General features: G+C 45.4%; 2 protein-coding genes across 3 annotated transcripts in view; both read right to left on the bottom strand.

The window, feature by feature from the left end:
* The window catches only part of LOC127914907 (potassium/sodium hyperpolarization-activated cyclic nucleotide-gated channel 3-like), a 39,572-nt gene extending 33,491 nt beyond the window's left edge, over positions 1-6,081 (bottom strand). Inside the window, exon 1 of the mRNA XM_052492678.1 lies at positions 2,152-6,081. Within this exon, the coding sequence (XP_052348638.1) occupies positions 2,152-2,825 (674 nt within the window). The 5' untranslated portion in view covers positions 2,826-6,081. The remainder of the gene's footprint in view (positions 1-2,151) is intronic.
* A 1,162-nt stretch (positions 6,082-7,243) lies between these two features.
* The window catches only part of LOC118373242 (pyruvate kinase PKM), a 33,632-nt gene continuing 14,410 nt past the window's right edge, over positions 7,244-26,465 (bottom strand). For both annotated transcript variants that reach the window (XM_052495118.1, XM_052495117.1), the window contains exons 3-12: positions 17,369-17,460; positions 17,110-17,241; positions 16,049-16,235; positions 14,100-14,373; positions 11,089-11,239; positions 10,279-10,431; positions 9,648-9,814; positions 9,414-9,480; positions 9,124-9,238; positions 7,244-7,668 (exon numbers count right to left, since the gene is read on the bottom strand). In XM_052495118.1, coding sequence (XP_052351078.1) covers positions 7,562-7,668; positions 9,124-9,238; positions 9,414-9,480; positions 9,648-9,814; positions 10,279-10,431; positions 11,089-11,239; positions 14,100-14,373; positions 16,049-16,235; positions 17,110-17,241; positions 17,369-17,460 — 1,445 coding nt within the window. In that variant the 3' untranslated portion in view covers positions 7,244-7,561. The remainder of the gene's footprint in view (positions 7,669-9,123; positions 9,239-9,413; positions 9,481-9,647; positions 9,815-10,278; positions 10,432-11,088; positions 11,240-14,099; positions 14,374-16,048; positions 16,236-17,109; positions 17,242-17,368; positions 17,461-26,465) is intronic.

The following is a 26,465-nucleotide window of genomic DNA, read 5'->3' as shown; positions in this document are numbered from 1 at the left end:
CTGTCAAAGGGCATGATATGTTCCATTCCCTAGGGCTGTAGGGGTGTATGGTGCGTACCTGAAGTCGCTGTAGGGGTGTATGGTGCGTACCTGAAGTCGCTGTAGGGGTGTATGGTGCGTACCTGAAGTCGCTGTAGGGGTGTATGGTGCGTACCTGAAGTCGCTGTAGGGTGTATGGTGTGTACCTGAAGTCGCTGTAGGGGTGTATGGTGCGTACCTGAAGTCGCTGTAGGGTGCATGGTGCGTACCTGAAGTCGCTGTAGGGTGTATGGTGCGTACCTGAAGTCGCTGTAGGGTGTATGGTGCGTACCTGAAGTCGCTGTAGGGTGTATGGTGCGTACCTGAAGTCGCTGTAGGGGTGTATGGTGCGTGCCTGAAGTCGCTGTAGGGTGTATGGTGCGTACCTGAAGTCGCTGTAGGGGTGTATGGTGCGTACCTGAAGTCGCTGTAGGGTGTATGGTGCGTACCTGAAGTCGCTGTAGGGGTGTATGGTGTGTACCTGAAGTCGCTGTAGGGTGTATGGTGCGTACCTGAAGTCGCTGTAGGGGTGTATGGTGTGTACCTGAAGTCGCTGTAGGGGTGTATGGTGTGTACCTGAAGTCGCTGTAGGGTGTATGGTGCGTACCTGAAGTCGCTGTAGGGGTGTTTGGTGCGTACCTGAAGTCGCTGTAGGGGTGTATGGTGTGTACCTGAAGTCGCTGTAGGGGTGTATGGTGTGTACCTGAAGTCGCTGTAGGGTGTATGGTGTGTACCTGAAGTCGCTGTAGGGGTGTTTGGTGCGTACCTGAAGTCGCTGTAGGGGTGTATGGTGTGTACCTGAAGTCACTGTAGGGGTGTATGGTGTGTACCTGAAGTCGCTGTAGGGGTGTATGGTGTGTACCTGAAGTCGCTGTAGGGGTGTATGGTGTGTACCTGAAGTCGCTGTAGGGTGTATGGTGCGTACCTGAAGTCGCTGTAGGGGTGTATGGTGCGTACCTGAAGTCGCTGTAGGGGTGTATGGTGTGTACCTGAAGTCGCTGTAGGGTGTATGGTGCGTACCTGAAGTCGCTGTAGGGGTGTATGGTGCGTACCTGAAGTCGCTGTAGGGTGTATGGTGCGTACCTGAAGTCGCTGTAGGGGTGTATGGTGCGTACCTGAAGTCGCTGTAGGGGTGTTTGGTGTGTACCTGAAGTCACTGTAGGGGTGTATGGTGTGTACCTGAAGTCGCTGTAGGGTGTATGGTGCGTACCTGAAGTCACTGTAGGGTGTATGGTGCGTACCTGAAGTCGCTGTAGGGGTGTATGGTGTGTACCTGAAGTCGCTGTAGGGTGTATGGTGCGTACCTGAAGTCGCTGTAGGGGTGTTTGGTGCGTACCTGAAGTCGCTGTAGGGGTGTATGGTGTGTACCTGAAGTCGCTGTAGGGGTGTATGGTGTGTACCTGAAGTCGCTGTAGGGGTGTATGGTGTGTACCTGAAGTCGCTGTAGGGTGTATGGTGCGTACCTGAAGTCGCTGTAGGGGTGTATGGTGTGTACCTGAAGTCGCTGTAGGGGTGTATGGTGTGTACCTGAAGTCGCTGTAGGGGTGTATGGTGTGTACCTGAAGTCGCTGTAGGGGTGTATGGTGTGTACCTGAAGTCGCTGTAGGGGTGTATGGTGTGTACCTGAAGTCGCTGTAGGGGTGTATGGTGTGTACCTGAAGTCGCTGTAGGGGTGTATGGTGTGTACCTGAAGTCGCTGTAGGGTGTTTGGTGCGTACCTGAAGTCGCTGTAGGGTGTATGGTGCGTACCTGAAGTCGCTGTAGGGGTGTATGGTGTGTACCTGAAGTCGCTGTAGGGGTGTATGGTGTGTACCTGAAGTCGCTGTAGGGGTGTATGGTGCGTACCTGAAGTCGCTGTAGGGGTGTATGGTGCGTACCTGAAGTCGCTGTAGGGGTGTATGGTGCGTACCTGAAGTCGCTGTAGGGGTGTATGGTGTGTACCTGAAGTCGCTGTAGGGGTGTATGGTGCGTACCTGAAGTCGCTGTAGGGGTGTATGGTGTGTACCTGAAGTCGCTGTAGGGGTGTATGGTGCGTACCTGAAGTCGCTGTAGGGGTGTATGGTGCGTACCTGAAGTCGCTGTAGGGGTGTATGGTGCGTACCTGAAGTCGCTGTAGGGGTGTATGGTGCGTACCTGAAGTCGCTGTAGGGGTGTATGATCCACTCCCCTGCTGATTTGAGTCTCTCCTGCTCCATGGCCACAGCCTTGTGGGACCCAAACATGCGCAGGCTGAACTTGTTGACCCCCGGCTGCAGCATGGCTCCAAACTGTCTCTGGATGAAGGTGGACTGGTTGGAGTAGCTGTAGTCCTCCCAGTCTAGACCCATCCCAAACCCCCCCATGCCCCCCGTCCCAGACAGACTCCCCATCTCCGGCGTGCCCGCCACGGTGTTACAAGCCGTGTTTGTCGTGGTTTCCGGGCCCAACGCTACAACGACCACTCCGGTGCCGGTGGAGGAGGAAGTGGAGGCAAGGGCGGCGCGTGACGAGGAAAAGCCAACAGAACGCTGCTGGGTGGAGGAGAAGGGGGCTGGAGGAGGGGGCAGGGGGACAGGGGTGGTCGGGGTGACAGCTGAATGGAAGGGGAGGCCGTCTCTGGTGGCACTCAAGATGGAGAGGCGCCGTCGCCCCCCTCCGGAACCGGACCCCTCGACCCCTGACCTGTCACCCTCCAGCGATGCCTGGGAGAGACGGTACCCTGGGGAGGGCAGGCTGCCCTTACTGCGCCTTTTAGAGTCTCCTCCACTACGACCCGGCCGACCCTCACCCACGCCAGGGGGCCCAACACCTCCCGCCACCCCATCCATCCCCTAACCAGGGAGAAGGGGGACAAAGGGAGATCAATATAACCTGTCACTCTCACTCTGGAAACAGATTGTCAAAACGGGACAATATGTCCTGTCAATGTTAAACTAGGAGCCTAATAACAGGCTACTAGCTAAGACTGTCTGGGGAAAGAGAAAGGTGGTGATTAAATAGTTGACCTCAAGTTTTTATAATCTCCAATGGCTTGTAGTGATCTGTCTCCTCTCCACTGACCTGTGCATCCTAACCCCACCTCTGGGTGTTTGCCACGTAAAAACAATAGATTTGTCACTCCAAAAATATGCTGGCAGTGCTTTCTCTTATCTCCTCCTTTCCCCAGCTCGCTTTTCTTCATCGAGATCTCTCCATCCTCCCTTGTTCTCCTGGCCTGAGGCACACCTTCTCCTTTCTACTGACGCCCTCAGAGTTTCCACACCAGGCATATTGGCACCTAATTCCTGGTCTCTCTCTCAGGGATAATGACGCAGGTCGCTCTTTGACCCTCCCTCTCTGGTTGTCAAGGATATGTCTCCCTCTTGCTCTCATCGACACATGGTAGTATTCTGTAAGAGTTCATCTTGACAGTGGATGAGAGGTGGTAGTTTTGGGTGGTTGGCTACCTATAATGACAAGTACACGTGAGACTCATCAGCACGGGTCGGTTTGTTTTAACGGACACAAACGGGCACGAGACACACACAGACAGACACTTGCACACAGTCTGACTCACCAACGCACCGATTTATACTGAAACACGCTTTCAGACAAAGATACACACACAAAGACACGAAAATAAGCAAGAGTACATATGCAAGTGGTGGTACCCCCAATTTAGTCCACATTCGCCTAATATTCCCTTTGTCCGGGCACGTAAAACCAGACAAGCTGTTAGCGTCAGCATTAGGGTTATTTTCGGAATTCAGTTCGGAAACACACAAACAGAACAGACAACCTGGGCAAGTGCAGAATATGTGACGTCTCCAAACCCGCCCGGATAAATGTTCTGCTATTTCAGACGCGTTTCCCCTCCTCTTCCACTTCTCCAGTCACTCCCAATGACATCCTTGGACCGTTACAGCGACATCTTTGGAGCCCATCCTATTAATTTACGATTAACAAAACCTTCGTTTCATTTAGATGTTTTTAACGAATCTTGATGAATAAAACCATGCAAGGAAATGAAGTGCACTTGAATGAATTATATTCATGAAGTCCTGTTCCAACCGGAATAACTTGTTGAGCTTGAGAAGGAATAGCCAAATATTTAAATAGGCAATTCTATGGCCAATCATAACTCAAAAGGAACGCGACACCAGTCTTACTATTCTGATTCCGATTGCAGGCTGACTTCCAAAACGCCCGTCACCTCTCAGGCACGCACGCACGCACGCAACTGAAATATTAAATAAATAAATACACGCAAAGGTCTGAATCTAATCGACGTGTTACCATGGCAGCCGCATCCCCATCACCCTTCCTTCCCCAGGCTGCACGCCCAGCCGGCACAAGAAGCACACAGCACAGGTATGGGTGCCGCGTCATCCACCCCGATACAACGGGCGAATTGCGCGAAAGAGAGAGAGAGCTGCGTTGAAGGACAAATCCATTTTTTCATTAGTCCACTGTTGATAAATTCCTAAAGTGTTCTCCCTGTCAGAATTGTCAAGATATAGGACTTTCAAAAATCAAATTGTCACTTGCCACATCCTCACGACGATGCAAAATGCGCCGTATGATGCTTAACGACCATTTCTGAGTGGATTTTCCCGTAAGGAGCAACAGAGCAAGCGGAAGAAAAGGGACATGGGAGAGAAGATAAGAAACAGAAGAGAGACAGTTAATTCGTTTATGGGCAGTCGCCGTGCGCACGGATGTGGGTCATCTCAGTCGGTACAATATAGGACACAGCTGAAGCACCTCAGAAAACTCCGCATCTAATGGCATCGGTCAAACCGAATATCTCCACTCGCCACAGTGACAGAGATAAGCCTTATCTATTTCCACACCGCAAATGACTGACAACAGTCGCAATAACTGGCAACTGAAATGGCTTAATTGCAGTTCATTATTTGTTTCTCAAACAGTATAAAAACATGATTTGATGGATGGGGACCATGCACACCGAACATAAATGCGTGAGAGAGAGAGTGTAGTGATGTCTGATAGTTATCTCCATAATTGATTGGTTATGTGTGTAATCGTCATAACCAGACATTACTAACCTAGCTATGAGGACTAGAAGATAGTAGCTGTGTGGACTGCAAGGTAATTGTCTGATTTAAGAGTTAGTAAACATGGTGTGGCAGGGTAGCCTAGTGGTTAGAGTGTTGGACTAGTAACCGAAAGGTTGCAAGTTCAAATCCCCACGGTACAAATCTGTCATTCTGCCCCTGAACAGGGCAGCGTGCATGCCTGTAACCCACTGTTCCTAGGATGTCATTGAAAATAAGAATTAGTTCTTAACTGACTTGCCTGGTAAAAATGACATGTCAGAATTAAAGAACTCACAGTGGTGGACTACTATTCTAGGGACATTAGAAATACCATATAGTGGTGGATTACTATTCTAGGGACATTAGAAATACCACATAGTGGTGGATTACTATTCTAGGGACATTAGAAATACCACATAGTGGTGGATTACTATTCTAGGGACATTAGAAATACCACATAGTGGTGGATTACTATTCTAGGGACATTAGAAATACCACATAGTGGTGGACTACTATTCTAGGGACATTAGAAATACCATATAGTGGTGGATTACTATTCTAGGGACATTAGAAATACCACATAGTGGTGGATTACTATTCTAGGGACATTAGAAATACCACATAGTGGTGGATTACTATTCTAGGGACATTAGAAATACCACATAGTGGTGGATTACTATTCTAGGGACATTAGAAATACCACATAGTGGTGGACTACTATTCTAGGGACATTAGAAATACCACATAGTGGTGGATTACTATTCTAGGGACATAGAAATACCACACAGTGGTGGACTACTATTCTAGGGACATTAGAAATACCACATAGTGGTGACTACTATTCTAGGGACACAGATATGCCACATAGTGGTGACTACTATTCTAGGGACATAGAAATACCACATAGTGGTGACTACTATTCTAGGGTCTTCAGAAATACCACATAGTGGTGACTACTATTCTAGAGACATAGAAATAGCTCACCTGCCCACTACCACTAGCCAGCAGGTCATCACCCGCCTCAAAGGTATGTTTGTAAGATGAGGGATACCTACCGAGCTCGTTAGCGACAACGCTACTCAGTTTGTCTGCACTGAGTTCAAGGAGTTCATAAAGAAGTATGTTTCGCAGACAAATGGAGCTGCGGAGAGAGCTGTACAGACAGCTAATCAAATTCTTAAACAACCAGACCCAGACATGGCTCCGATGTGCTACCGAGCCACAGCCATCAGCGCAACAGGAGCAAGCCCAGCACAACTCATGACAGAACATCAGATATGGACGACAGTCCCCGTGCTGGATGGGAAACTCCAACCAAAACGCTTCAGCCATAACACTGTTAAACAGAAGGACCAGAAAGCCAAACAAGCTTACCAGTTCTTCTATAACAGGAGGCATACAGTGCACCCCCTACTGGAATTACACCCTGGACAGGGTGTCAGAGTCAATCTGGACGGAGAGAAAGGATGGAAAACACCAGCAGTTGTCATCGGCAAATCTCCAGAGCCGAGATCCTACGTTGTGGAAACTGAACACGGCACCATTGCTCAGAGAAACAGGCGACACCTTCAGGCTTTTGCAGAGTCACCTACTCCAGAGAGAAGAACAAAAGAGTCACCCAGTCTACCAGTGAGCCATCCAACTCCCATCCTCTCACTCAGTCCACCACCTCAGCCAGTCTCACCACAACTGGTGAGAATGACCTCCAGAGGTGGAGAGGTAAAACTACCCCTGAGGTTCAGAGACACTTGAGAGAGAGAGAAAAAAGAGGTATAGGAACAGCAAACTGTTTCAGGGCAGAATGATCCTTATGTTGCTGTGGACTGTTAACCCCCATGTCCTAGTTGACACAGTTATGTGTATTGTCCATGTTAAAGAAAAATAAAACATGTGTTTCTATGTTACTAAAAATATATGTTATTGAAATACAAATAGTTTGTATTGAAAAGGTCCACAGGGTGAATATTTGTATTAGGTAGAGAGGATGTATAGTTTGGATTTCTCTCAGAAAAGGGGAGATATGGAGATATCTATGAGACATCACTATAATTGATTGGTTATGCGTGTCATCGTCATAACCGGATATAACTAACCTAGCAATGAGGACTAGCAGATAGTAGCTCGTTGGACTACATGTTAATTGCCAGATAATTCACTGCCTGACCTCCATAATGACAGAGAGAGAGAAAGGCAGATGTCACACCATGTTATGATAAGGTTATGCTCCAAGCTTTATTTGGAGAGAGGCAGTGCTTCCAAGACAGAAATGAATAAACACACAAAAACATTGACTATATTAAAATCACTTTCAATGAACATGGAAAAAATATAGACTTTTCATCGTAATCTCTAAACTGTTGTTTTGTTTATGTACTTCATCTCCACATAAAGGAAATGTATTAATTCTAGTTCTATGCTATCTATGTAGTTAGTGTTCCAGTTAGTGTGTCTGTTAGGCTATGTGCCACTTAGGATTGGTGGGCCTGTCAGCCAGTCAGTGGTAGTGTCCAATAAGAACAGAGTATTTAGGGCACGTGGACTGCCCTCATGATGTTAGTGTGACCAGAACCAGGGATCCAGCCGGTCACCACGATCACCATGTCACCTGTCTTGAAGAAGCCCCTGGCCTTTCCTACACACAGTGAGGGAGGGTGGAAGAGGGAGGCAGACACAGTGAGGGAGGGTGGAAGAGGGAGGCAGACACAGTGAGGGAGGGTGGAAGGGGGATGCAGACACAGTGAAGGAGGGTGGAAGAGGGAGGCAGACACAGTGAGGGAGGGTGGAAGAGGGAGGCAGACACAGTGAAGGAGGGTGGAAGAGGGAGGCAGACACAGTGAGGGAGGGTGGAAGAGGGAGGCAGACACAGTGAAGGAGGGTGGAAGAGGGAGGCAGACACAGTGAAGGAGGGTGGAAGAGGGAGGCAGACACAGTGAAGGAGGGTGGAAGAGGGAGGCAGACACAGTGAGGGAGGGTGGAAGAGGGAGGCAGACACAGTGAGGGAGGGTGGAAGAGGGAGGCAGACACAGTGAGGGAGGGTGGAAGAGGGAGGCAGACACAGTGAGGGAGGGTGGAAGGGGGAGGAAGTAACAGTGAAGGATGGTGGAAGGGGGAGGCAGACACAGTGAGGGAGGGTGGAAGGGGGAGGAAGTCACAGTGAGGGAGGGTGGAAGGGGGAGGCAGACATAGTGAGGGAGGGTGGAAGAGGGAGGCAGACAGTGAGAGACGGTGGAAGGATGAGGCAGACACAGTGAGGGAGGGTGGAAGGGGGAGGCAGACAGGGAGGGTGGAAGAGGGAGACAGACAGTGAGGGAGAGTGGAAGGGGGAGGCAGACATAGTGAGGGAGGGTGGAATAGGGAGGCAGACAGTAAGGGAGGGTGGAAGGGGGAGGCAGACATAGTGAGGGAGGGTGGAAGGTGGAGGCAGACATAGTGAGGGAGGGTGGAAGAGGAAGGCAGACAGTAAGGGAGGGTGGAAGGGGGAGGCAGACATAGTGAGGGAGGGTGGAAGAGGGAGGCAGACAGTAAGGGAGGGTGGAAGGGGGAGGCAGACATAGTGAGGGAGGGTGGAAGAGGGAGGCAGACAGTAAGGGAGGGTGGAAGGGGGAGGCAGACATAGTGAGGGAGGGTGGAAGAGGGAGGCAGACAGTAAGGGAGGGTGGAAGGGGGAGGCAGACATAGTGAGGGAGGGTGGAAGGTGGAGGCAGACATAGTGAGGGAGGGTGGAAGAGGAAGGCAGACAGTAAGGGAGGGTGGAAGGGGGAGGCAGACATAGTGAGGGAGGGTGGAAGAGGGAGGCAGACAGTAAGGGAGGGTGGAAGGGGGAGGCAGACATAGTGAGGGAGGGTGGAAGAGGGAGGCAGACAGTAAGGGAGGGTGGAAGGGGGAGGCAGACATAGTGAGGGAGGGTGGAAGAGGGAGGCAGACAGTAAGGGAGGGTGGAAGGGGGAGGCAGACATAGTGAGATAGTGAAAAGAGACGTGAATAACATCCATATGACACTAAACTTACGTTCTCTCTTTCCCACTTTCTCCCCATCTTTCCCACTCCTTTTCTCTCTCACACACCCACCCCTTCAACACACACAGACCTATGTTCATGCCGAAGTTGACTCTGTTGTCTACATCATCGGCCCAGACGGGGGCAGGGAGGGGGTGGAACAGCACTGGGAACACACCCCTCAGCAGATGGGCCTGACGTGCCACCTGGAGACAGAACACACACACTGCATCAGTCCACCCAAACTAACAGCCTTTACCTTTACCCTGAAGGAGGCAGGTAACAGCCCCACTCTACAGGCTACAACCACATATCAAACAACAATCCTAAACCTAACCTTAGGGGTTGTGACTCGTAGAGTGGGCCAATATCCTATCTCACCTGAGGACTTCTTGTTACCGCGACGATGGGACAGCGTGGGCGATACCGGGACAGAAGCTGGGCTGACCTGGGAGAGAGAGAGGGATAGAACGAGCAGAAAGGGAGAGGGTTGGAGTCAGTGAGCATGTGTGTGTTTGCATGTACAGTACGTGTGGAGTCAGTGAGCATGTGTGTGTTTGCATGTACAGTACGTGTGGAGTCAGTAAGCATGTGTGTGTGTGTATAACAGCATACCTGCCAGTAGTAGTGAGTACTATGACAGCTCCAGCACAGCATTTGAAGGATGACTCTACAGCTCCTATAGCAGTGACCTCAGTAGGGTCATTGGACAGAGGGGTCAGACGACGAAGCTCCTCAAACAACTGCTGTTGGAAGATGGCTGCCTCTGCCTCCCTGCAGATCTGTAGGTGTGTGTAGTGTGGTGTGACAGAGATGAAGGGGGAATTGTTATAGGGATACGTCACCGCAAAATCTAAGTTTGTCAGACATTTTTATTCCTTGGAAGTGTCCTACAGCCCAATTCTCCATATTTGACAGGCAGCAGGTAGCCTAGCGGTTAAAGCGTTGGGCCAGTAACCAAAAGGTCGCTAGTTTGAATACCCAAGCCGACAAAGTGAAAAATATGTTGATGTGCCCTTGAGCCGGGCACTTAACCACCCTAATTTCTCCAGGGTCGCCGTTGATAATGGCTGGCCGTGACCCCACTCTCTGAGGGTGTCTCAGTGGGGGTTGGGATATATTGAAAAACACATTTCCAATTTACACATCTATAATACACACTTGTACACGTGTGAAATAGGACAAATATAAGCACCCACCAAATGATTATTTAATAGAATGGACTTTCTACTCTTCACACACTGACCGAGTGCATCATGGCCACAGACTCGACAGGGAACAGTCCTTTAGCCGTCTCCCCAGAGAGCATCACACAGTCGGCTCCATCCAACACTGCGTTAGCTACGTCACTGCCCTCCGCACGCGTAGGCCTGGGGTGGGATACCATGCTCTCCAACATCTACCACACACACACACACACACACACCGTTACCGACGTCACACAGCACACACACACACCGTTACCGACGTCACACAGCACACAAGGGATGTGGTTGGGCAACATGAGAGAAGACACTGGGAATAGAATGGGTAGAGTGATGGGGAGGGATGGTTATTGACATTCGTGAGACTCCACACAGAGTCTATCCATATGAGTCAATATGAAGGAGACAGAACGAACATGAGACCGATGAGTGTGTGTGTCCGTGTCTATGTGTGTGTGTCTGTGAGAGACAGTATCTATGTTATCATCATTATATTTTGTGTCCTGTTGCTAATATCCTATGTAACACATCCCAACTGCGTGTGTATGTTGTTTGGCCCTTCTTTCATGCCTTGAAGTATTTATGTGTGTGTGTGTGTGTGTGTGTGTGTGTGTGTGTGTGTGTGTGTGTGTGTGTGTGTGTGTGTGTGTGTGTGTGTGTGTGTGTGTGTGTGTGTGTGTGTGTGTGTGTGTGTGTGTGTGTGTGTGTGTCTGCATGTGTATGTGTGCATTTTGGCCTTTTATAGAAATACCTGCTATTATGCTGTCACTCTGAGTCAAGAGCTGTACCATACAACACACTCTACATGGCTCCAGGAGTGTGTGAGTATGTGTGTGTGTGTGTCCTCTGACCTGTGTGGCACAGATAACAGGCTTGCCAGCGGAGTTGCAACGTCCAATCATCATCTTCTGAGCGATGAAGACTTTCTCTGCAGGGATCTCTATGCCCAGGTCGCCCCTGGCAACCATCACCCCATCACTCTCCGCCAGGATCTCCAAGAAACTGAGAGAGAGAGAGAGAGAGAGAGAGAGAGAGAGAGAGAGAGAGGGGGGGGGAGAAACGGAGAGCGGGAGAGAGAGGGAGGGTGGGAGGGAGGTGGGGGAAGGGAGGGAGGAGAGAGATGGAGGGGGAGGGTAGGAGGAGGAAGAAGAGAAGTAGACATGACTTATGATGACATATTCATATACAGACAGCCATATGGGTGGTGTATCATATACAGTATATATAATAATATAATATAATATAATATAATATAATAAACCACTACTCTACCACTACATACACTACCTTACCAAAAGTATGTGGACACCTGCTGGACAAACATCTCATTCCAAAATCATGGCCATTAATATGGAGTTGGTCCAGCCTTTTATGCTATAACTGTCTCCACTCTTCTGGGAAGGTTTTCCAGTAGATGTTGGAACATTGCTGTGGGGACTTCCATTCAGCCACAAGAGCATGAATGAGGTCGGGCACTGATGTTGAGCGATTAGGTCTGGCTCGCAATCGGCATTCCAATTCATCCCAAAGGTGTTCAATGGGGTTGAGGTCAGGGCTCTGTGCAGGCCAGTCAAGTTCTTCCACACCGATCTTGACAAACCATTTCTGTATGGACCTCGCTTTATGCAGCATTGTCATGCTGAAACAGGGAAGGGCCTTCCCCAAACTGTTGCCACAAAGTTGGAAGCACAGAATCGTCTAGAATGCTGTAGCATTACGATTTCCCTTCACTGGAACTAAGGGGCCTAGCCCGAACCATGAAAAACAGCAACAGACCATTATTTCTTCGCCACCAAACATTACAGTTGGCACTATGCATTCTGGCAGGTAGCATTCTCATGGCAGCCGCCAAACCCAGATTCAGACTGCCAGATGGTGAAGCGTGATTCATCACTCCAGAGAACGCATTTCCACTTCTCCAGAGTCCAATAGCAACGAGCTTTACACCACTCCAGCTGATGCTTGGCATGGCGCATGGTGAACTTAGGCTTGTGTGTTGCTGCTTGGCCATAGAAACCCATTTCATCATGCTCCCGACGAACAGTTCTTGTGCTGACGTTGAATCCAGAGGCAGTTTGGAACTTGGTAGTGAGTGTTGTAACTGAGGACAGACGATGTTTACGCTCTACGCACGGTCCCGTTCTGTGAGCTTGTGTGGCCTACCACTTCGCAGTTAAGCCGTTGTTGCTCCTAGACGCTTCCACTTCACAAAAACAGCACTTACAGTTACCGGGGCAGAAATTTTACAAACTGCCTTATTGAAAAGGTGGCATCCTATGACGGTGCCACCTTGAAATTCACTGAGCTCTTCAGTAAGGCAATCTTACTGCCAATGTTTGTCTATGGAGATTGCATGGCGGTGTGCTCTATTTTACACATCAGTCAGCAACGGGTGTGACTGAAATAGCCGAAACCACTCATTTGAAGGGGAGTCTACATACTTTGTATTTACAGTACCAGTCAAAATTTGGACACACCTACTCATTCAAGGGTTTTTCTTTATTTTTACTATTTTCTACATTGTAGAATAATAGTGAAGACATCAAAACTATGAAATAAAAGCTGTCATCAAGGCAAAAAATGGCTACTTTGAAGAATCTAAAATCTAAAATATATTTAGATTTGTTTAACACTTTTTTGGTTCCAACATGTTTCCATGTGGTTTTTCATAGTTGTCACACCCTGGTGTGTTTCACCTGTCTTTGTGCTTGTCTCCACCCCCCTCCAGGTGTCGCCCATCTTCTCCCTTATCCCCAGTGTACTTATACCTGTGTTCTCTGTTTGTCTGTTGCCAGTTCGCCTTGATCATAGAAAAACCCTGGAATGAGTAGGTGTGTCCAAACGTTTGACTGGTACTGTATACTGTAGTGTATCTATAATACAAAATGTATAATACCACAATAAAACAATATTACAACATTACAATATACGTGTGTGTGTGTTAGCGTGTCTGTGCGTATGCATTTGTGAGTGCCTGTGTGTGTGTCTCTTCACACTCCGCGTTGTTCCATAAGGTATCTGATTCTACTGCTTGCTTGAGTTATTTGATGTGGAATAGTTCCATGTAGCCATGGCTCTATGTAGTACTATGCATTTCCCAGAGTCTTTTCTGAACTTGGGGACTGTGAAGAGACCCCTGGTGGCAATGGCATGCCTTGTGGAGTATGCATGGGTGTTTGAGCTGTGTGCATGTCATTTGAACAGACAGCTCCGTGCCTTAAACAGGTCCATACCTCTCACAAAGACAAGCAGTGATGTAGTCAATTGCTACTCTACTTTGAGCCAGGAGAGATTGACATGCATGTTATTGAAGTTAGCTCTCTGTGTACATTTAAGGGCCAGCCGTGCTGCTCTGTTCTGGGCCAACTGTAATTTGCCTATGTCCCTCTTTGTGGCACTTGGCCATACAGTATGACTGATCAGTAGTCCTGGTGCTATAAAACCAGAGCCTGTAGGACTTGTTTTGTTGATAGCGATGTCCTATCATGCAGCCTCAGAATGTTTTTCAAATCTAAACATATAGCCCAACAGTTGTATTACAGTTGTATTTAGGTACAAATCTGTCGCTCTGCCCCTGAACAAGGCAGTTAACCCACTGTTCCTAGGCCGTCATTGAAAAAGGGGGGATTCAGGAGTATGGTTGTCTTACTGTATGTACTGTAGATTATAGAATCTTATTGTTAGAGATACAGAATAAGTCATGTGATTCCAAGGCCAACAGCAGGTATTGACAGCAGGGTATCCATCTACTGAGGCTGAAGATATGCGCTGTTCATGTGTAAGTTAGTGAAAGTTATTCTATTCATGTTGACTCTTCATGTTGTGTCTCTTCCTCTCTCTCTTCTCCTCCACACACACTCACTTATGTACTCCCTGGCGACTCTCCACCTTGCTGACCACCTTGATGTCCTTTCCGAAGGGCCCCAGGGCCCGTCGGACCTCCCTGACATCCTGGCCACAGCGGATGAAGCTGGCGAACACCATGTCCACCCCCTGGGCCACGCCGAACCTCAGGTCCCCCTCATCACGCTCACTCACAGCAGGCATGTCCAGCAGGTCACACCCCGGCAGGTTGACCCCCTTACGGCTGCCCAGAACACCTCCACTCTCTACCAGTGCCTCCACCCAGTCTGGACCTGGAGAGAGGGAGAGGAAGAGAAGGGAGGGAGGTCATAAGAACAACTCATGAGATAGAGGATGTTTATTTGTTTATGGCTCCAGGATTGTGCAGTATGATCAAGTACAGTGGTTCTTCCTTTGTAAGTTGCGGCATACTGCAGCACAGCTTGTGGGATGCCACAGAATTCTATGGCACATTATTTAAGTGTAAGCCATTGTTGCCAGAATGACCCAATTTACCACCATCTACAGTGGGGAGAACAAATATTTGATACACTGCCGATTTTGCAGGTTTTCCTTCTTTCAAAGCATGTAGAGGTCTGTCATTTTTATCATGTGAATCTAAAACAAAAATCCAGAAAATCACATTGTATGATTTTTAAGTAATTAATTTGCATTTTATTGCATGACATAAGTATTTGATACATCAGAAAAGCAGAACTTAATATTTGGTACAGAAACCTTTGTTTGCAATTACAGAGATCATACGTTTCCTGTAGTTCTTGACCAGGTTTGCACACACTGCAGCAGGGATTTTGGCCCACTCCTCCATACAGACCTTCTCCAGATCCTTCAGGTTTCGGGGCTGTCGCTGGGCAATACGGACTTTCAGCTCCCTCCAAAGATTTTCTATTGGGTTCAGGCCTGGCTTGAGCAGGGGGTCCTTGCGTGCGCTGCAGGATCTTAATCCATGACGGCGGTGTGTGTTATGGTTTTCTTATGGTTTTCTTTGAGACTGTGGTCCCAGGTCCTGCCGTGACCAGGTCCTGCCGTGTAGTTCTGGGCTGATCCCTCACCTTCCTCATGATCATTGATGCCCCACGAGGTGAGATCTTGCATGGAGCCCCAGACCGAGGGTGTTTGACCGTCATCTTGAACTTCTTCCATTTTCTAATAATTGCGCCAACAGTTGTTTCCTTCTCACCAAGCTGCTTGCCTATTGTCCTGTAGCCCATCCCAGCCTTGTGCAGGTCTACAATTTTATCCCTGATGTCCTTACACAGCTCTCTGGTCTTGGCCATTGTGGAGAGGTTGGAGTCTGTTTGATTGAGTATGCGGACAGGTGTCTTTTACACAGGTAACAAGTTCAAACAGGTGCAGTTAATACAGGTAATGAGTGGAGAACAGGAGGGCTTCTTAAAGAAAAACTAACAGGTCTGTGAGAGCCGGAATTCTTACGGGTTGGTAGGGGATAAAATACTTATGTCATGTAATAAAATGCAAATTAATTACTTAAAAAACATGCAATGTGATTTTCTGGATTTTTGTTTTAGATTCCGTCTCTCACAGTTGAAGTGTATCTATGATAAAAATTACAGACCTCTACATGCTTTGTAAGTAGGAAAACCTGCAAAATCGTCAGTGTATCAAATACTTGTCCTCCCCACTGTACAACAAACGGTCGCGACATAAACTCAAAACTTTAAAGGAAGAACCACTGCACATGTAACCAACACTGTATCTCCAGTAATGTGTTTAGATGCAGTATGTTTGTGTGCCTGTGTGTGAGAATGTGTGTGAGAATGTGTGTGTGTGAGAATGTGTGTGTGTGTGTGTGCCTGTGTGTGAGTGTGTGTGTGTGAGAATGTGTGTGATAATGTGTGTGTGAGAATGTGTGTGTGTGTGTGTGAATGTGTGTGTGTGTGTGAGAGTGTGTGTGTGAGTGTGTGTGTGTGTTAAATGATGTGTTACCTGTCTCCAGGACTTTTAGTCCGATGAGTCCGTCGTCGATATAGATCCTTCCTCCTTTCTCCAGGACCTGAGGCAGACTGGGGTAGTCCACCCAGATTACGTTCCCATCCGTACTGTCCCTGTCCCCCTCCCCTGTCACCACACGCACACTGGCCCCGCGCTCCAGCTCCACCTCCTGCTCTGCAGTCTACACACACAGAGAAACACAGAATAACACACACATCTTAACTTCAGTCATTTAGCACACTCTCTTATCCAGAGCTACTTACAGTTAGTGCAGTCATCTTAAGATAGCTAGGTAAGACAACCACGCATCACAGTCATATAGTAAGTCAAACTTTTCCTCAATAAAGTAGCTATCAGGACAGTCAGAGCTAGCAAGAAATGACACACACACACACACACACACACACACACACACACACACACACACACACACACACACACACACACACAACACACACACACACACACACACACACACACACACACACACACACACACACACACACACACACACACACACAGCCTTATAGAACACATAGAATGTAGCAGACAATAAAATAGTTTTCTTTTAAGTAATTGAACTTGCCATTGGCAGGACTGGTGCTATAACAAACAGATCAGTGCCCAACAGAAGAGGCTGGTGGGGGGAGCTACAGGACGACTGGCTCATTGTAATGGCTGCAATGGAATAAATGGAGCGCAGTCAAAATGTCCATATGCTTGATGTGTTTGATACTGTTCCATTTATTCCATTCCAGCCATTACAATGGGCCCGTCCTCCTATAGCTCCTCCCACCAGCCTCCTCTGGTGCCCAAACACTTGTCCTGTTCTGATGCTGAGAAAGCATCTTTCTCACTGCTGTTGATACTGTTGCACAATCTGTGTCTGTGTCCAGGATAGGACACACCCCCAAAAACCAGCATGGTCAGTCAACACTGGTCACACTCTCCTGGTCAGTTGACCTACACCCTAAATTGGACTACTGACCAGTCGGGATGTAGGGAATGTAAGCTCATTGGATAGAATGTTAAGTAGTGATGAAATGCTGGCTTACCCCTCGAACCAGGCCTGTGCGTATTTCAGGGCCTTTGGTATCCAAGGCGATGGCTACCGGCCTGTAATATAAAGGGTCAGTGGTTATGGTCTCGACCGCCTCCCGGATGTTCTTGATGGTCTCACCATGGTACTGAAGGAAGGAGACAGGAAGAGAGAAAGAGAGATAGAGAGAATCGCTGTTACTAAACTGATATGATTGACAGTTGTGTCAGATCAGTGATTACTTGCGAGACAGGTTATGACAGAGACAAACAAACCTCATGAGAGCCATGAGAGAAGTTGAGTCGAGCGATGTTCATTCCTGCCTTCACCATCTCCTGCAGTTTGGCGATGGAGCGAGACGCAGGCCCTGAGAGAGAGAGAGAATAAGAGACAGAGACCATGGGTTGTCCAGCAGTTTATTGGTTAATCAATCCACTTTGATGCATCATCAATAGTGCAGTCAGTGGGATGCCAATCACCAATACCCAGCCTGCCAGCCAACACCACACCAACCTAGATCTACTGAGCTCCTACCCCTAGCCCATACAGTTCTACCCTAGGTCAACTCTGCATGGCCATAATGGATGAATCAGAGGGCCTACCTGTACTGTCCCTACATTTAGCAGGCACTCTAATCCAGACAGACATATAGTAGTGAGTGCATTGATTCTCATACATTCTTTGTTCATGCTCCCCGTGGGATTCTAAATTACAACCCTGGCATTGCCAACACCACGCTCTACCAACTGAGCCACATGGGTTTACCTACACAAGCTACACAAAACAAAAGGTTATTTAACTCACTGATGGTGCAGCTGATTGGTTATTTAACTCACTGATGGTGCAGCTGATTGGTTATTTAACTCACTGATGGTGCAGATGATGGTTATTTAACTCACTGATGGTGCAGTTGATGGTTATTTAACTCACTGATGGTGCAGATGTGGTTATTTAACTCACTGATGGTGCAGATGATGGTTATTTAACTCACTGATGGTGCAGATGATGGTTATTTAACTCACTGATGGTGCAGCTGATTGGTTATTTAACTCACTGATGGTGCAGTTGATGGTTATTTAACTCACTGATGGTGCAGTTGATGGTTATTTAACTCACTGATGGTGCAGATGATGGTTATTTAACTCACTGATGGTGCAGTTGATGGTTATTTAACTCACTGATGGTGCAGATGTGGTTATTTAACTCACTGATGGTGCAGATGTGGTTATTTAACTCACTGATGGTGCAAATGTGGTTATTTAACTCACTGATGGTGCAAATGTGGTTATTTAACTCACTGATGGTGCAGCTGATTGGTTATTTAACTCACTGATGGTGCAGATGTGGTTATTTAACTCACTGATGGTGCAAATGTGGTTATTTAACTCACTGATGGTGCAGATGTGGTTATTTAACTCACTGATGGTGCAGATGGGTTATTTAACTCACTGATGGTGCAGATGTGGTTATTTAACTCACTGATGGTGCAAATGTGGTTATTTAACTGATGGTGGATGTATTTAACTCACTGATGGTGCAAATGTGGTTATTTAACTCACTGATGGTGCAGATGATGGTTATTTAACTCACTGATGGTGCAGCTGATTGGTTATTTAACTCACTGATGGTGCAAATGTGGTTATTTAACTCACTGATGGTGCAGATGTGGTTATTTAACTCACTGATGGTGCAGATGTGGTTATTTAACTCACTGATGGTGCAGATGTGGTTATTTAACTCACTGATGGTGCAGATGTGGTTATTTAACTCACTGATGGTGCAGATGTGGTTATTTAACTCACTGATGGTGCAGATGTGGTTATTTAACTCACTGATGGTGCAAATGTGGTTATTTAACTCACTGATGGTGCAGATGTGGTTATTTAACTCACTGATGGTGCAGATGTGGTTATTTAACTCACTGATGGTGCAGCTGATTGGTTATTTAACTCACTGATGGTGCAAATGTGGTTATTTAACTCACTGATGGTGCAGATGTGGTTATTTAACTCACTGATGGTGCAGATGTGGTTATTTAACTCACTGATGGTGCAGATGATGGTTATTTAACTCACTGATGGTGCAGATGTGGTTATTTAACTCACTGATGGTGCAGATGATGGTTATTTAACTCACTGATGGTGCAGATGATGGTTATTTAACTCACTGATGGTGCAGATGATGGTTATTTAACTCACTGATGGTGCAGCTGATGGTTATTTAACTCACTGATGGTGCAGTTGATGGTTATTTAACTCACTGATGGTGCAGTTGATGGTTATTTAACTCACTGATGGTGCAGCTGATTGGTTATTTAACTCACTGATGGTGCAGCTGATTGGTTATTTAACTCACTGATGGTGCAGTTGATGGTTATTTAACTCACTGATGGTGCAGATGATGGTTATTTAACTCACTGATGGTGCAGATGATGGTTATTTAACTCACTGATGGTGCAGGTGATGGTTATTTAACTCACTGATGGTGCAGATGATGGTTATTTAACTCACTGATGGTGCAGATGATGGTTATTTAACTCACTGATGGTGCAAATGTGGTTATTTAACTCACTGATGGTGCAAATGTGGTTATTTAACTCACTGATGGTGCAGCTGATTGGTTATTTAACTCACTGATGGTGCAGTTGATTGGTTATTTAACTCACTGATGGTGCAGCTGATTGGTTATTTAACTCACTGATGATGCAGCTGATTGGTTATTTAACTCACTGATGGTGCAGTTGATGGTTATTTAACTCACTGATGGTGCAGATGATGGTTATTTAACTCACTGATGGTACAGTTGTGGTTATTTAACTCACTGATGGTGCAGTTGATGGTTATTTAACTCACTGATGGTGCAGATGATGGTTATTTAACTCACTGATGGTGCAGATGTGGTTATTTAACTCACTGATGGTGCAAATGTGGTTATTTAACTCACTGATGGTGCAAATGTGGTTATTTAACTCACTGATGGTGCAGCTGATTGGTTATTTAACTCACTGATGGTGCAGATGTGGTTATTTAACTCACTGATGGTGCAAATGTGGTTATTTAACTCACTGATGGTGCAGATGTGGTTATTTAACTCACTGATGGTGCAGATGTGGTTATTTAACTCACTGATGGTGCAGATGTGGTTATTTAACTCACTGATGGTGCAAATGTGGTTATTTAACTCACTGATGGTGCAGATGTGGTTATTTAACTCACTGATGGTGCAAATGTGGTTATTTAACTCACTGATGGTGCAGATGATGGTTATTTAACTCACTGATGGTGCAGCTGATTGGTTATTTAACTCACTGATGGTGCAAATGTGGTTATTTAACTCACTGATGGTGCAGATGTGGTTATTTAACTCACTGATGGTGCAGATGTGGTTATTTAACTCACTGATGGTGCAGATGTGGTTATTTAACTCACTGATGGTGCAGATGTGGTTATTTAACTCACTGATGGTGCAGATGTGGTTATTTAACTCACTGATGGTGCAGATGTGGTTATTTAACTCACTGATGGTGCAAATGTGGTTATTTAACTCACTGATGGTGCAGATGTGGTTATTTAACTCACTGATGGTGCAGATGTGGTTATTTAACTCACTGATGGTGCAGCTGATTGGTTATTTAACTCACTGATGGTGCAAATGTGGTTATTTAACTCACTGATGGTGCAGATGTGGTTATTTAACTCACTGATGGTGCAGATGTGGTTATTTAACTCACTGATGGTGCAGATGATGGTTATTTAACTCACTGATGGTGCAGATGTGGTTATTTAACTCACTGATGGTGCAGATGATGGTTATTTAACTCACTGATGGTGCAGATGATGGTTATTTAACTCACTGATGGTGCAGATGATGGTTATTTAACTCACTGATGGTGCAGATGATGGTTATTTAACTCACTGATGGTGCAGTTGATGGTTATTTAACTCACTGATGGTGCAGATGATGGTTATTTAACTCACTGATGGTGCAGCTGATTGGTTATTTAACTCACTGATGGTGCAGTTGATGGTTATTTAACTCACTGATGGTGCAGTTGATGGTTATTTAACTCACTGATGGTGCAGATGATGGTTATTTAACTCACTGATGGTGCAGTTGATGGTTATTTAACTCACTGATGGTGCAGTTGATGGTTATTTAACTCACTGATGGTGCAGATGATGGTTATTTAACTCACTGATGGTGCAGATGTGGTTATTTAACTCACTGATGGTGCAAATGTGGTTATTTAACTCACTGATGGTGCAAATGTGGTTATTTAACTCACTGATGGTGCAGCTGATTGGTTATTTAACTCACTGATGGTGCAGATGTGGTTATTTAACTCACTGATGGTGCAAATGTGGTTATTTAACTCACTGATGGTGCAGATGTGGTTATTTAACTCACTGATGGTGCAGATGTGGTTATTTAACTCACTGATGGTGCAGATGTGGTTATTTAACTCACTGATGGTGCAAATGTGGTTATTTAACTCACTGATGGTGCAGATGTGGTTATTTAACTCACTGATGGTGCAAATGTGGTTATTTAACTCACTGATGGTGCAGATGATGGTTATTTAACTCACTGATGGTGCAGTTGATGGTTATTTAACTCACTGATGGTGCAGATGTGGTTATTTAACTCACTGATGGTGCAGATGTGGTTATTTAACTCACTGATGGTGCAAATGTGGTTATTTAACTCACTGATGGTGCAAATGTGGTTATTTAACTCACTGATGGTGCAGCTGATTGGTTATTTAACTCAATGATGGTGCAGATGTAGTTATTTAACTCACTGATGGTGCAGATGTAGTTATTTAACTCACTGATGGTGCAGATGTAGTTATTTAACTCACTGATGGTGCAGATGTAGTTATTTAACTCACTGATGGTGCAGCTGATTGGTTATTTAACTCACTGATGATGCAGCTGATTGGTTATTTAACTCACTGATGGTGCAGCTGATTGGTTATTTAACTCACTGATGGTGCAGCTGATTGGTTATTTAACTCACTGATGGTGCAGCTGATTGGTTATTTAACTCACTGATGATGCAGCTGATTGGTTATTTAACTCACTGATGGTGCAGCTGATTGGTTATTTAACTCACTGATGGTGCAGATGTGGTTATTTAACTCACTGATGATGCAGCTGATTGGTTATTTAACTCACTGATGGTGCAGCTGATTGGTTATTTAACTCACTGATGGTGCAGCTGATTGGTTATTTAACTCACTGATGATGCAGCTGATTGGTTATTTAACTCACTGATGATGCAGCTGATTGGTTATTTAACTCACTGATGGTGCAGCTGATTGGTTATTTAACTCACTGATGGTGCAGATGTGGTTATTTAACTCACTGATGATGCAGCTGATTGGTTATTTAACTCACTGATGGTGCAGCTGATTGGTTATTTAACTCACTGATGGTGCAGCTGATTGGTTATTTAACTCACTGATGGTGCAGCTGATTGGTTATTTAACTCACTGATGATGCAGCTGATTGGTTATTTAACTCACTGATGGTGCAGCTGATTGGTTATTTAACTCACTGATGATGCAGCTGATTGGTTATTTAACTCACTGATGATGCAGCTGATTGGTTATTTAACTCATTGATGGTGCAGCTGATTGGTTATTTAACTCACTGATGGTGCAGCTGATTGGTTATTTAACTCACTGATGGTGCAGCTGATTGGTTATTTAACTCATTGATGGTGCAGCTGATTGGTTATTTAACTCACTGATGATGCAGCTGATTGGTTATTTAACTCACTGATGGTGCAGCTGATTGGTTATTTAACTCATTGATGGTGCAGCTGATTGGTTATTTAACTCACTGATGATGCAGCTGATTGGTTATTTAACTCACTGATGATGCAGCTGATTGGTTATTTAACTCATTGATGGTGCAGCTGATTGGTTATTTAACTCACTGATGGTGCAGCTGATTGGTTATTTAACTCACTGATGATGCAGCTGATTGGTTATTTAACTCACTGATGGTGCAGCTGATTGGTTATTTAACTCATTGATGGTGCAGCTGATTGGTTATTTAACTCACTGATGATGCAGCTGATTGGTTATTTAACTCACTGATGGTGCAGCTGATTGGTTATTTAACTCACTGATGGTGCAGCTGATTGGTTATTTAACTCATTGATGGTGCAGATGTGGCGTAGATCAGGGGTGTCAAACTCATTCCACGGAGGGCTGAGTGTCTGCAGGTTTTTGTTTTTTGTTTTTTTCCTTTCAATTAAGACCTAGACATCCGGGTGGGAGGAGTTCCTTACTAATTAGTGACCTTAATTCATCCATCAAGTACAAGGGTAGAGCGAAAGCTCGCAGACACTCAGGCCTCCGTGGAATGCTTTCTGACACGTAGTGCAGATGATTAGTTATTTAACTCACCGATGGTGCAGCTGATTGGTTATTTAACTCACTGATGGTGCAGTTGATGGTTATTTAACTCACTGATGGTGCAGATGATGGTTATTTAACTCACCGATGGTGCAGCTGATTGGTTATTTAACTCACTGATGGTACAGTTGTGGTTATTTAACTCACTGATGGTGCAGCTGATTGGTTATTTAACTCACTGATGGTACAGTTGTGGTTATTTAACTCACCGATGGTGCAGCTGATTGGTTATTTAACTCACTGATGGTACAGTTGTGGTTATTTAACTCACTGATGGTGCAGTTGATGGTTATTTAACTCACTGATGGTGCAGATGTGGTTATTTAACTCACTGATGGTGCAAATGTGGTTATTTAACTCACTGATGGTGCAGATGATGGTTATTTAACTCACCGATGGTGCAGCTGATTGGTTATTTAACTCACTGATGGTACAGTTGTGGTTATTTAACTCACCGATGGTGCAGCTGATTGGTTATTTAACTCACTGATGGTACAGTTGTGGTTATTTAACTCACTGATGGTGCAGTTGATGGTTATTTAACTCACTGATGGTGCAGATGTGGTTATTTAACTCACTGATGGTGCAAATGTGGTTATTTAACTCACTGATGGTGCAAATGTGGTTATTTAACTCACTGATGGTGCAGCTGATTGGTTATTTAACTCAATGATGGTGCAAATGTGGTTATTTAACTCACTGATGGTGCAGCTGATTGGTTATTTAACTCACTGATGGTGCAAATGTGGTTATTTAACTCACTGATGGTGCAGCTGATTGGTTATTTAACTCAATGATGGTGCAGATGTAGTTATTTAACTCACTGATGGTGCAGATGTAGTTATTTAACTCACTGATGGTGCAGATGTAGTTATTTAACTCACTGATGGTGCAGATGTAGTTATTTAACTCACTGATGGTGCAGATGTAGTTATTTAACTCACTGATGGTGCAGATGTAGTTATTTAACTCACTGATGGTGCAGATGTAGTTATTTAACTCAATGATGGTGCAGATGTAGTTATTTAACTCAATGATGGTGCAGATGTTGTTATTTAACTCACTGATGGTGCAGATGTTTGGCTATTTAACTCACTGATCGTGCAGATTGGTTATTTAACTCACCAATGATGCAACGGATGATTGGTTATTTAACTCACTGATGGTGCAGATGTGGTTATTTAACTCACTGATGATGCAGCTGATTGGTTATTTAACTCAATGATGGTGCAAATGTGGTTATTTAACTCACTGATGGTGCAGCTGATTGGTTATTTAACTCACTGATGGTGCAAATGTGGTTATTTAACTCACTGATGGTGCAGCTGATTGGTTATTTAACTCAATGATGGTGCAGATGTAGTTATTTAACTCACTGATGGTGCAGATGTAGTTATTTAACTCACTGATGGTGCAGATGTAGTTATTTAACTCACTGATGGTGCAGATGTAGTTATTTAACTCACTGATGGTGCAGATGTAGTTATTTAACTCAATGATGGTGCAGATGTAGTTATTTAACTCACTGATGGTGCAGCTGATTGGTTATTTAACTCACTGATGGTGCAGATGTTGTTATTTAACTCACTGATGATGCAGCTGATTGGTTATTTAACTCACTGATGGTGCAGCTGATTGGTTATTTAACTCACTGATGATGCAGCTGATTGGTTATTTAACTCACTGATGGTGCAGATGTGGTTATTTAACTCACCGATGATGCAGCTGATTGGTTATTTAACTCACCAATGGTGCAGCTGATTGGTTATTTAACTCACTGATGGTGCAGCTGATTGGTTATTTAACTCACTGATGGTGCAGCTGATTGGTTATTTAACTCACTGATGGTGCAGATGTGGTTATTTAACTCACTGATGATGCAGCTGATTGGTTATTTAACTCACTGATGGTGCAGCTGATTGGTTATTTAACTCACTGATGATGCAGCTGATTGGTTATTTAACTCACTGATGATGCAGCTGATTGGTTATTTAACTCACTGATGATGCAGCTGATTGGTTATTTAACTCACTGATGATGCAGCTGATTGGTTATTTAACTCACTGATGGTGCAGCTGATTGGTTATTTAACTCACTGATGATGCAGCTGATTGGTTATTTAACTCACTGATGGTGCAGCTGATTGGTTATTTAACTCACTGATGATGCAGCTGATTGGTTATTTAACTCACTGATGGTGCAGCTGATTGGTTATTTAACTCACTGATGATGCAGCTGATTGGTTATTTAACTCACTGATGGTGCAGCTGATTGGTTATTTAACTCACTGATGATGCAGCTGATTGGTTATTTAACTCACTGATGATGCAGCTGATTGGTTATTTAACTCACTGATGGTGCAGCTGATTGGTTATTTAACTCACTGATGATGCAGCTGATTGGTTATTTAACTCACTGATGATGCAGCTGATTGGTTATTTAACTCACTGATGATGCAGCTGATTGGTTATTTAACTCACTGATGGTGCAGCTGATTGGTTATTTAACTCACTGATGGTGCAGCTGATTGGTTATTTAACTCACTGATGATGCAGCTGATTGGTTATTTAACTCACTGATGGTGCAGCTGATTGGTTATTTAACTCATTGATGGTGCAGCTGATTGGTTATTTAACTCACTGATGATGCAGCTGATTGGTTATTTAACTCACTGATGATGCAGCTGGTTGGTTATTTAACTCATTGATGGTGCAGCTGATTGGTTATTTAACTCACTGATGGTGCAGCTGATTGGTTATTTAACTCACTGATGATGCAGCTGATTGGTTATTTAACTCACTGATGGTGCAGCTGATTGGTTATTTAACTCATTGATGGTGCAGATGTGGCGTAGATCAGGGGTGTCAAACTCATTCCACGGAGGGCTGAGTGTCTGCAGGTTTTTGTTTTTTGTTTTTTTCCTTTCAATTAAGACCTAGACATCC

Source organism: Oncorhynchus keta, chromosome 34 (assembly GCF_023373465.1).
Source record: "Oncorhynchus keta strain PuntledgeMale-10-30-2019 chromosome 34, Oket_V2, whole genome shotgun sequence".
Lineage (NCBI taxonomy): Eukaryota > Metazoa > Chordata > Actinopteri > Salmoniformes > Salmonidae > Oncorhynchus > Oncorhynchus keta.
The sequence above is the reverse complement of the archived record's forward strand: the minus strand, read 5'-3'. Positions and strand labels throughout refer to the sequence as shown.